Here is an 11982-nt window from a genome sequence, read left to right as displayed (position 1 = left end):
CACCATACAGTTCTCCAAGTTAGATTCCATTTGTCACCCCTCTACTGACCTGACCAATCCAATGAAATCTTTTTAAACCTTTTATTAGGTCGTGGGATGTGGGTGTCACTGGCTGCACCAGTAATTATTGCCCGTCTCTAGTTACTCTTGAGAAAGTGGCGGTGAGCTGCCTTCTTGAACTGCCAGTCTGTTAGCTGTAGGTTGACCCACAATGCTGCTAGGGAGGGAATTCCAGGGTTTTGAGCTCGTGACAGTAAGGAAATGGCAATATGTTTCCAAGTCAGGATGGTGAGTAGTTTGGAGGGGAATTTGCAGCTGGTGGTGTTCCCATGTATCTGCTCTACTTCCTACAGTCCACAGCTATCTTCCTCACTATCAACCTCATGTTTTGTGTGTCATCTGCAAACTTCTAGATCATGCTGTGTTATATTTACTTCCAAATCCACCACACAAAAAAATGGGGGTTGGTACTGAACACTGTGGAACCCCACTGGAAACAGCCTCCCAGTGGCAAAAACACCCACCGACCATTACTGTTTTCTCCGAACACCCAAGCCTGCTCTGTATCCAGCTTCTGCGTTCCCCTCTGTTCTTTTGTCTGCTGCAAAGGACATTGTCAAAAAAAACCCAATCATTATTGAAATATATTTTTTCTAGAGCCTGCAGTTTGTAGGCTTCAGGCTATTGACTAAGATGCAATTCTTTGGACAAAGGTGAACAGGGTATTACAAAGATCATCCTTTGCAAGATTTTGGAATTCCGTTCATAAAGAAGTTCCAGATACTTTATTAAGAAGCAGCAGTTCAGACATAATCCATTAGTTAATTCGACACAAATAAGTATAGGAGCCATGACAAGTGAAGTTGCTTCACTGGTAACAGATAAGGGTCCAGTCAGTTGGCATGGAATGCGTTGTTTTCATAAAGTTGTGAAGAAATCACCCTCCAGCCAGTGTTAGGGAACCCCATACCTGGAACTTGCCTCCTCTTTTGGTCCGTCATCCACCTGAAGATCAGGCTTAGTAAACCTCCCCCCCCCACCCTACTCCCCCCAAGGATAAGGGCATTGCTGGCTAGGCCTGCATTTACTGCCCATCCCAGAAGACATTTAAGAGTCAGCCACGTTGCTGTGGGTCTGGAATCACATGTAGGCCAGACCAGGTAAGGAAGGCAATTCCCTTCCCTCGACGGCATTAGTGAACCAGATGGGTATTTCTGACAATCAATTCACGGTCATTAATTTTCTTTGAGATCAGATTTTTAAAAAGTTGAATTCAAATTCCACCATTTGTCGAGCTGGGTTTCATACCCAGGTCCCCAGAACATTACCTGGGTCTCTGGATAAACAGTCCAGCAATAATATCACCGGGTCATTGCCTCTCCTTGCAGCACCAGGCACTAGTAGCTCGATAGTCTTAGTAACATTAATCTTTAATTTACCTTTTCTCCTTGTTTGTGATTAGGTTAGATTAAATTACTTACAGTGTGGAAACAGGCCCTTCAACCCAACAAGTCCACACCAACCCTCCGAAGAGCAACCCATTCCTCTACATATACCCCTTCACCTAACACTACGGACAATTTAGCATGGCCAATTCACCTAACCTGCACATCTTTGTGATTGTGGGAGGAAACCAGAGCACCCAGAGGAAACCCACGCAGACACTGGGAGAATATGCAAACTGCACACAGATAATTGCCTGAGGCGGGAATTGAACCTGGGAATTGAACCTGGGTCTCTGGCGCTGTGAGGCAGCAGTGCTAACCACTGTGCCAGATATATAGAGGCTCAAAGTTGAGCGAGCTAAGTTCACTAAAGTGTTCAAACTTGGCTCAGGAAAAATAGGAAAAGGAAGGCCCAATTTTCTACCCCTCTATTGGACTCAGTTCAGTGGTGCTACGGAGGAATTCAAGACAGAAATTCCTGGTATCGATGCTCCTTTAAGAAATGTTACACCATGTGCATTTTCAGTTGTCACCAGCCTTCTAGAGCTTCCTTGTTAGTAATGGCAGCTGATGCAGATTCATTGCTGGCCCAGGTTTCTGGTGTTGCTGAACCGTGTGCTACCCCTGACCTCAGTGGAGCTGGTGAAGTGACGGGCACTGGCAACGTCCAGGCCTGCTTGTCCAGTGACCGGAGCAGCTGCTCCATTTCCGGGCACAAAGTGTGGAGCTCCCACATGACAACGTCAGACACAGCCTGACACATCACGGCAACCTCTTTCAGCAGGTTGCAGCCACTGACGCTGTTCCTGACATTGACCATCCGGATCCTGGTAAGAGCGATCTCCGACAGGTTATGGGGTGCCGGGCAGCTTTGGCTTTCGAGTGTAACTTGTAGCAGTGTCTGATACCTCAGCAGTGCCTCCTCTGGAATGAAAAAGAACCAAGGCTTCAGCAAAGGACAGAAGTTGCTTTTGGTTTTCCTCAGTCTTTGCAGAGCCCGACAGCTAACCTGCAATTGTACTTGGGCTTAAATTTTAGCAGCTGAATATGGATCAACAACAGTTGAAAGTCAAGAAAAAAAAATACTCTTCACACTAATATTCTTTGATCAAAATTGGGCGGCATGGTGGCTCAGTGGTTAGCACTGCTGCCTCACAGTGCCAGGGACCTGGGTCAATTCTAGCCTCGGGCAACTGTCTGTGGGGAGTTTACACATTCTCCATGTGTTTGCTTCCTCCCACAGTCCAAAGATGTGCAGGTTAGGTGAATTGGTCATGCTAAATTGCCTGTAGTGCACAGAAATGTGTAGGTTAGGGGCATTAGTCAGGGGTAAATGTAATGTAATAGGGTAGGGGAGTAGTGGGTGTGGATGGGTTTGGGTGGGTTACTCTTTGGAGGGTCGGTGTGGACTTGTTGGGCGGAAGGGCCTGTTTCCACACTGTAGGGATTCTATGAAAGTTAGGTTATGGGGTGATAGTCAAATCCTGTCGAAGATTCAGTAGGATGGGCCTATATCTCCTGGAGATTATAAGGCCAAGATGTGATCTTAGGATCAAATTACCGCGGATGCTGGAATCTGTACTGAAAACAAAAAAACACTGGAGATCACAGTGGCTCAGGCAGCGTCCATGGAGAGGGAGAGAGAGAGAGAGAGAGCAAGCTAATATTTCAATGACTCTTCATTAAGATGTAACCTGATTGAAGTGTGTAATATTTCTGAAGGGCTTGACAGGGTAAGTGATAAGAGATCACTTATGGGTGGCACGGTGGCACAGTGGTTAGCATTGCTGCCTCACAGCACCTGAGACCCGGGTTCAATTCCTGACTCAGGTGACTGACTGTGTGGAGTTTGCACATTCTCCCCGTGTCTGCGTGGGTTTCCTCCGGGTGCTCCGGTTTCCTCCCACAGTCCAAAGATGTGCGGGTCAGGTGAATTGGCCATGCTAAATTGCCCGTAGTGTTAGGTAAGGGGTAAATGTAGGGGTATGGGTGGGTTTCGCTTCGGCGGGTCGGTGTGGACTTGTTGGGCCGAAGGGCCTGTTTCCACACTGTAAGTCGAATCTAATCTAAAAAAAGATGTTTCCCTGGTTGGACAGAATAGGGCGCATACCCCAAGGGAAGGGGATCACCAGTCAGGATAAGAAGAAATTTTTCAATCAGAGATCTATGAATTTTTGGAATTCTAGTGCATTGAGTAGAGAGGTTAGGAGGTCATATTGCAGCTGTTTAGGAAATTGGTTAGGCCCCTCCCAGCCTCAATTTTCCTGCTCCTCGGATGCTGCAAGGCCTGCTGTGCTTTTCCAGCACCACTCTAATCTTGACTCTGATCTCCAGCATCTGCAGTCCTCACTTTTGCCTAGTTGATTATAACATTTAAAAGGCATCTGGATGGACATATGAATAGGAATGGTTTAGAGGGATATGGGCCAAGTACTGGCAAATGGGACTAGATTAATTTAGGATATCTGGTTGGCTGGTTGACCTGGATGAGTTGGACTGAACAGTCTGTTTCCGTGCTGTTTATCTCTATGATTCTCTGTACTTCAAATGTAGGCAATTAATCATTGCATATTTACAAGATGGAGGTTTTGACATTAAGGGATATGGAAACAGGGTGGAAATGTGAAGTTGATTTAAAAATAAGCTTACAAATAGTAGAGAAGACTTGAGTTTTACATTTCCTTTCCTCAATTTCAAGAGGAAAAGAAGTAGCATTTTGTACGAGTGTGACAAATATCTGTTTTAAAATTTGTGAATGTAAGGATTGTTAATAATACAAAGTATTTCCTTTCCAAAAGAAAGCAGACATGAGAAACTGGCTGTGCCACATGGTGTATTGCAGTGTGCAATAACTCAGCAAAGCTGACTGCAAAGGAACACCAAACATTCACGACAATTACTGCTGAACACTAGCATAGAGCCACTACTAGTGATGGACATGGGCTAACCTTAGCCTGGGTAGAGTTCTCTTGCATTATATTGTTGAATCAACCTGTTCAGAGATGTTAGTCCACACCTTTGAAGCAGATGGGACTTGAATCCAAGCCTCTTAGCTCAGAGGAAGGGACACTACAAGTGCACCACAACAGCCCACAGCTCTACTGTATTGTTATTTTCTTTCCTTTTATTTTATCCAGAAATGTCATCATACACAATTGAATGTTTATTTCTCCCAGGCATCAAATCACCCTGATATTTTCTTCAATCTAGTAATCATCACCAGTGAATCACTCATGTTTCCAACCCAATAATTTACATGCAAAGCTCATTCAGGCCAAAGATGAGGGGGAGAGCAGGGTAGGGAGAGATGGAAGGAACTAAATCAAAATATAGTCAGAGGGGGAAATAAGGCACTGTATCTCCTGTCATTCCCACCTCTCTCTAACAGCATGGAGAGTATTGATGGTTCCTGCATGCTCTCTTCCCAATGACACGTGGGCACAAACATGACTCTGGAAGAGAGGCAGGCGGAGATGGCAGAGATGAACCTGGCCAGGTTTAGGAGCAGACCCATGAGGAGGTCCTCATAGCTGCCCACCCCTCTCCGCACCAGCTGCCCAAAGAACAGCATTGGTCTGCTTCCATTTTTTTTCTTTTTATTAAACTCAAAAGTGTTGTCACACACAACTGAGTGATTTTCCCATCACCGAAATCCCTGTGACCTATTTTTTGTGTTTTCTTTAAACAACTAACCACCGCCAGTTAAAACACTTGTGTAGCTGCCTCCATATTTAAATGCAAAGCACATTATGAGTACGGCAAATCATGAGTCTGCTTTACAAAGGGCGTAGGTGGTGAGTTCCAGGTGGAAGGCCATTGCCTGTTACCAAGGGGACACATTCTCAATGAGCCTCATAAGGAGATTAATTAGTGATTTCCTCATGGGCTTAACCATCAACATTATTTAAATAGACTTCCTGCTTGTGGGACCTCCATCTGTGCTGAGAAGCTGCTGTGATTTCTTCTTTGCAGCCATTAGTACATTCGCAAAGAAACGCACTGGGAAAAGGTACTATATAAATGCAAACCTTCCCATTAAAGTCAATGATAAGTAAATGGGGTTGCTCTCATGCTTACCTTGCTGATCAGGATATCAGGACTGAGAGAGTGGGTTTGCAAAGCAGGTCAACTCTCAGCCCTCCTGGTCAGGGTTACAATTGGGAATTATTTATTGCTACATATATCTTGAAGGATACAGAGAAGAGTGCCACAATCCGGCGCCATTTTGAGTTTCAGAGTAGAAAATGAATAAAGTTCATCTTCTGTACGAGAAGTCTTCAAACGCAGCTCCAGGGCTTCTGCAAGGTACCCTGGGCCTGAAGGAGTGCCTGTGCTTCAGGCCTACCACAGGCAGGTGTCTCATTCTGGGCACAGTCTCCCCCACAACCGACGATCCGCCGAGTCCACCCTTCAGCTTCCTCATAATGTCAGAAGACGAAGAAAAGTAAAAAGAGAAAGCAAAAGGCAAGAGAAGAGAAGGATGCGGCTTGTCTGGAGTGGACGGGCTCAGGAGGCCGAACACTGCTTAAAGTGCCAACATTGCCATCTTGGAGTAAAAGCAGGGTGCAGACAACACATTAACAGAATGAGGAAAATACCTACCTGAAAGGTTGGGCTGTGAGGAATTGAGCGTGTCAGCAGACACCTTCCTTGATTTAATGCCATTCCTTGCTTCAAGTAATAGGAGTTCCTGAACGTAAAATAAAAATCCTGTTAATCAGACAACTCATCTCTCAATGGAACTTAAAATAGAAATGCTGACTCATATGGCATTCCCACCTTCACTAAATATTTGCTTCAACATTTGTCAGTAAGTACCATGATTAACACAAATAAATAGAGTCATAGAGATATACAGCACGGAAACAGACCCTTCGGTCCAACCCGTCTCTGTCGACCAGATATCCCAACCCAATCTAGTCCCACCTGCCAGCACCCGGCCCATATCCCTCCAAACCCTTCCTATTCATATACCCATCCAAATGCCTTTTAAATGCTGCAATTGTACCAGCCTCCACCACTTGCCCTGGCAGCTCATTCCATACATGTACCACCCTCTGTGTGAAAAAGTTGCCCCGTAGGTCTCTTTTATATCTTTCCCCTCTCACCCTAACCCTATGCCCTCTAGTTCTGGGGTCCCTATCCCAGGGAAAAGACTTTATCTATTTATCCTATTAATCCCCCTCATGATTTTATAAATTTGTCCTGCAAAGTATCCCATGGTGAGCTTTGATGATGAACTCTCCTACGACTTTACTGTTGACAAAACATTACCTTTAAGCCGAGTTTATTTTGTGTGATACTTTATCACAATTTATTACTTTGCTTTATTAAAAATATTATTGTTCCAAACTTGATTCAAAGATTCTGAACTTTCATCCGACCCTCTTTGGTCACCATTTTTAACCAGGAGGACACTCAGTTTTACATGAGGAACAAATAGTTCCCTGCCCGCAGCGATTTTATAATGATCATGTCTAGACTTTCGAGAGTCGTAGAGTGACTCAGCATGGAAACAGACCCTTCGGTCCATCCAGTCCATGTTGAACATAATCTCCAACTAAACTAGTCTCACCTGCCTGCTCCTGGCCCACATACTTCCTATTCATGAACTTATCTCAGTGCCTTTAAAATGTTGTAACTCTGCCCACATCCACCACTTACTCAGGAAGGCCATTCCACACAGTGTAAATAATTTGCCCCTTATGCCTTTTTAAAATCTCTCTCCTCTCACCTTAAAAACATGCCCCCTAGTCTTGAAATCCCCCATCCTAGGGAAAAGGTACTTACCTTATCTGGGCCCCTGATTATTTTATAAACCTCTATCAGGTCACCTCTCAATCTCCTTCATTCCAGTGAAAAATGTCGCAGCCTATCTAACCTTTCTAGGATCCAGGCTCAGTCTGGTATATCTGAGAGTATCTTTCGGAACTAAGCACAAACTTGGGCTGTGATCTGAAGGTTAATTACCCAACAGCAATTTGCACTGATTGATTGGTGCCCTGCTGAGCCCTAAAGAACAGGAAACCGAGACACATTGATCAAAGACCCCCTGTAGATTTGAAAGATCTGAGACTCAACCCTGATGTGTACTGGCTCACCCAGTACGTGCTGATCTCTGGATACTCCAGTCGGCCTTCTGCCTGTGGGCTGAGGAGTTGGAAGGTTGATCCAGGATTCCCGTTGCCAGGCAGAGTCCAGTTAATTTTGCAGGAAGTGTGTGAATAACCACGGGGCTGGTCAGTTTTACATGAGCCAACTGTCCAGAGCACACCGTTCACACTTCCACTTGCTAGGGTACCTCATAAGCAGGGGCTGAAGAGCTAAAATTGTTGATGATATTCGATAGCAGGATGAGTCTGGTGAACATTCCTGTATGTGCGGTAGAATCTGCACTTGTGTTTTCTGTACTTGCTGTTTGTTACACTGTGTAAGGCCAAGGGTTTCATCCCAAATCGTTGGAGTTCACCTCGTCCCGGGATCGCAAACGGTGTGTGGAACAATCCTCAGCCTCCAGACCAACCGTCAATCGAGGGGTCCCTGACATGCAGGAGGGTCTGAGGCTCATTGCTTTCTTTTCCTTCCTTTCTCACCGTCATTTATTACTTAATAAATGTTCACAGTTCTGTGTTTCATTTTTCCTTCCTTTATTATATTCAATACATGTTCATATTTAAGCAAATTGCTGTTGTTGAGTCTTCTTGTCACTGCATTTAACTGAATCCACTAGGAACCAGATACATCCTGTGATCCAAGGCAGTACCTTTGTCTTCAGCTCAGTCTGGGGGGTCTGGTTAATAGTGGGATGCTGCCCTGGTGGAGGAGGCTTGTTGATACTAGAACATAGAACAGTACAGCACAGTACAGGCCCTTCGGCCCCCGATTTTATGCCGTCCTTTAAGATCGCAATAACCTACATCCCCTTCATTGTATTATCTTCCATGTGCCTACCCAAGAATTGCTTAAATGTCCCTAACGTACCTAAATCTCCAACCACGGCTGGCAGTGCATTCCACACACCCACCACTCTCTGTGTAATGAACCTACCTGACACTTTCCCTAAACCTTCCTCCAATTACCTTAAAATTATGCCCCCTCAGGATAGACATTTCCGCCCTGGGAAATGGTGTCTGGCTATCCACTCCAACTACGCCTCTCAACATCTTATACACCTCTATCAATTATACAGAATGACTACTTGGTTTTGGCACAACACACTCCAGTATCACAACCACAGTCACCTTCAGGAAACTGGGCAAACCAATCGAAAGGAATTAACTCATTTGCCGAATGTAAGATTATCCGCTTGTCAATGCCTTTGGATCTCCCTTGCACAAAAAGAAAGAATGCTTCTCAAAAAGGGAGCAAGGGCTGACCTGGATGGTTTCGTTGAGTCTATTGAGATGCTGAAGTTGAGCTGCTACACTGTGCATCATACGCCAGCATGCTGGGATAGTGTCCAAGTGCTGAGCAATCAGACCCTTCACCGCTGCTAACCTAAGCAAACAAAAAAGTCTATTATTGACCTGCACGGGTACAGTAACGGAGAATTAAATCCTATAAAAATGTGTGTGGAAGTTTCAGAAATGGACTGATAGTATTGAGTAACAACATTTCAACACATTGGCCAACATGGACTGAAATGGAGAGAGACCCTGGTAAAATCTCCAGTCTATGGAGAAAGAGCAGTGTAAGTGGACTGATTGGATTGCTCTACCAAAGGGCTAGCAGAGCTGTGGAAGGCTGAATAGCCTCCCGCACTGTAAGATTCAGTGACTCTATGAAATGCTGGCATTGCTATGTCCTGAGCATGAATTCTAAAATGTGATTAGCAATGCTGTTTACCCAAATTATGTGGGAAATACAAGACGTTGTGTGCTTTGCAAGTAAAAGGAGGGACACGGTGTTTTTGATGAAACAGTTCACTCAGAGACAAACTCACACTTTAAAGTCAGGCTGTCGTTACTGATAATGATGGCAGGGTAGCAAAACGGAAATGGTACGTCAGGGGTCAAAACACCATCGTGTACCTGGATCAAGGGTGAGACCACTATGTTCAGGCTGGGTGACCAGACCAGGGCCCATGATTTTTGTCCCTGCCCATCGATGGTAGAGACTCCCATGTTCTCCCCATCACACGGTTAACTAGGAATCTCTCCTGCTCTCACCAGCTGCCCATTTGCATGTTTTGGAAAAATTTACAGGTTGACACATAACCTGTTTCACCCTGTTACAAATGTACCTTCCTTGGCCATCAAGTTCTAGAATGGGACTCGAACCCAGAGCTTCTGGCTCAGAGTCAGGGGCACTACTGTTGATCCACAGGACCTCCTGCTTAGAGTAATTCCGGGAAACTAATCCACTTGCCAGAAAGGTTGGGAATTGGAGGACACTGCAGAAGAGATGCTGACTGATTAGCATTGCTGCCTCACAGCATCAGGGACCTAGGTTCAATTCCAGCCTTGCGTGTCTGTCCGTGTGGAGTTTGCACATTCTCCCCGTGTGTATGTGGGTTCCCGCTGGATGCTCTGGTTTGCTTCCACAGTCCAATGTCGTGCAGGTTAGGGGGACTGGCCTGTAAATTACCCTGTAGTGAGCAGGCTAGGTGGGATTATGGGGATGGCATGGTCTTCTGAGGGCCGGTGCAGTCTTAATGGGCCCAATGGCCTCTATCTGCACTGTCGGGATTTGATGACACTAATTTAAGACAACTGGCATAAGAAGCAGAGGTGACATGGGGAAAAATAGTTTTGTGTAACAAATGGCCAGGATCTGGAATGCACTGCCAGGGATTATGGTGGAGACAATTCAGTTTTGGCTTTTCAAAGAGGGAACTGGATTGGTATCGGAGGAGCCAAAAAAAGTCCAGAGCTGCAGTGAAGTCTGGGAATGGACCAGCTAAGCAGCTGTGATAGAATGCCAGTACACACATGGCTGGCTGAATGGCCACTTTCCATGCTGTCACCGTTTCATGTAAAGAAATCTTTGCTCACTTCCTACAAGACAAATATAAGGTGTTTGTACAGAACCTTGTGCAGATGTAAACTTGATTAATGACTGATATACGCATGACTGAAGCAAATAGAAATGTCATTCGTTTGCTTAAAGTATTAAAAGAACATAATTTAAATTACTAGCTTTCAACCTGACTGTGACATCTTTGGTAATACAATGTCCAATCCGATTTTCCAACTCATTTGTAAATATTCTCCCATTTTGAATGTGTTATTTTAGAAGCATTAACATGGCGGCAACATTATAAACACTTAACGTTAAAAAGCAAATTAATTATTTCATATTCCATCTACAGTTCTGTTCTTATATCATGTGCGCAAAGTTATTGAAATATACAAGTTGCACAGGGAGCTCACCAACATGCTTTATAATTGGGGCTTGTAATTTTAGGAGGGACTCTAAACTCTGAGGGTTTCTACTTAAATTGACTCCATCATGGCTGAGCGTGGTTCTGAAGAAGAGTCTAGATTAGAGTGGTGCTGGAAATGCACAGCAGGTCAGACAGCATCTGAGGAGTAGGAAAATCAATATTTTGGACAAAAGCCCTTCAGCAGGACTGAAGGTGGGAAGCCTCCAGGGTGGAGAGATGAATGGGAGGGGGGTGGAGCTGGGGAGAAGGTGGCAAAGAGTGCAATAGGTGGATAGAGGAGGGGATGAAGGTGATAGGTCAGAGAGGATGGGTGGAGCGGATAAGTGAGGAGGAAGATTGGCAGGTAGGACAGGTCATGAGGATGGTACTGAGCTGGAAGGATGGAGCTGGGGTGAGGTGGGGAGAGGGGAAATGAGGAAACTGGTGAAGTCCACATTGATGCCCTGGGGTTGAAGTGTTCCGAGGAGGAAGATGAGGCGTTCTTCCTCCAGGCGTCGGGTGAGGGAGCGGCAGTGGAGGAGGCCAAGGACCTGCGTGTCCTCAGCTGAGTGGGAGGGGGAGTTGAAATGTTGGGCCACAGGGCGGTGGGGTTGATTGGTGCGGGTGTCCCGGAGATGTTCCCTAAAGCGCTCTGCTAGGAGGTGTCCAGTCTCCCCAATGTAGAGGAGACCGCATCGGGAGCAACGGATGCAATAAATGATATTAGTGGATGTGCAGGTAAAACTTTGACGGATGTGGAAGGCTCCTTTGGGGCCTTGGATGGAGGTGAGGGAAGAGGTGTGGGCGCAGGTTTTGCAATTCCTGCCGTGGCAGGGGAAGGTGCCAGGAGGGGAGGGTGGGTTGCTGGGGAACATGGACCTGACCAGGTAGTCACGGAGGGAACAGTCTTTGCAGAAAGCAGAAAGGGGCGGGGAGGGGATGGGAGAGAAATATATCCCTGGTGGTAGGGTCGTTTGGAAGTGGTGGAAAATGTGGTTTATGCGAAGGTTGGTAGGGTAAAAGGTGAGGACTGGGGGGAGGGGGAGGGTTCTGTCCTTGTTATGGTTGGAGGGGTGGCGTTTGAGGGCGGAGGTGCGGGATGTGGACGAGATGTGTTGGAGGGCATCTTCAACCACGTGAGAGGGGAAATTGCAGTCTTTAAAGAAGGAGGCC

At 45.8% G+C, this 11982-nt stretch overlaps 1 protein-coding gene across 2 annotated transcripts in view; it reads right to left on the bottom strand.

Moving 5' to 3' along the window:
• Positions 1-1080: 1080 nt before the first annotated feature.
• Positions 1081-11982, bottom strand: part of LOC132835806 (uncharacterized) — an 89010-nt gene continuing 78108 nt past the window's right edge. The window contains exons 22-24 of one of the 2 annotated variants that reach the window (XM_060854888.1): positions 8822-8942; positions 6048-6135; positions 1081-2369 (exon numbers count right to left, since the gene is read on the bottom strand). In XM_060854888.1, the coding sequence (XP_060710871.1) occupies positions 1975-2369; positions 6048-6135; positions 8822-8942 (604 nt within the window). In that variant the 3' untranslated portion in view covers positions 1081-1974. Of the gene's footprint in view, positions 2370-6047; positions 6136-8821; positions 8943-11982 lie in introns of those variants that run through there. The other variant, XM_060854889.1, reaches the window with a different exon arrangement.

Source organism: Hemiscyllium ocellatum, chromosome 45 (assembly GCF_020745735.1).
Source record: "Hemiscyllium ocellatum isolate sHemOce1 chromosome 45, sHemOce1.pat.X.cur, whole genome shotgun sequence".
In the NCBI taxonomy this organism is placed as follows: domain Eukaryota; kingdom Metazoa; phylum Chordata; class Chondrichthyes; order Orectolobiformes; family Hemiscylliidae; genus Hemiscyllium; species Hemiscyllium ocellatum.
Note: the sequence above shows the minus strand (reverse complement) of the source record. Positions and strands in the feature narration are given on the sequence as shown.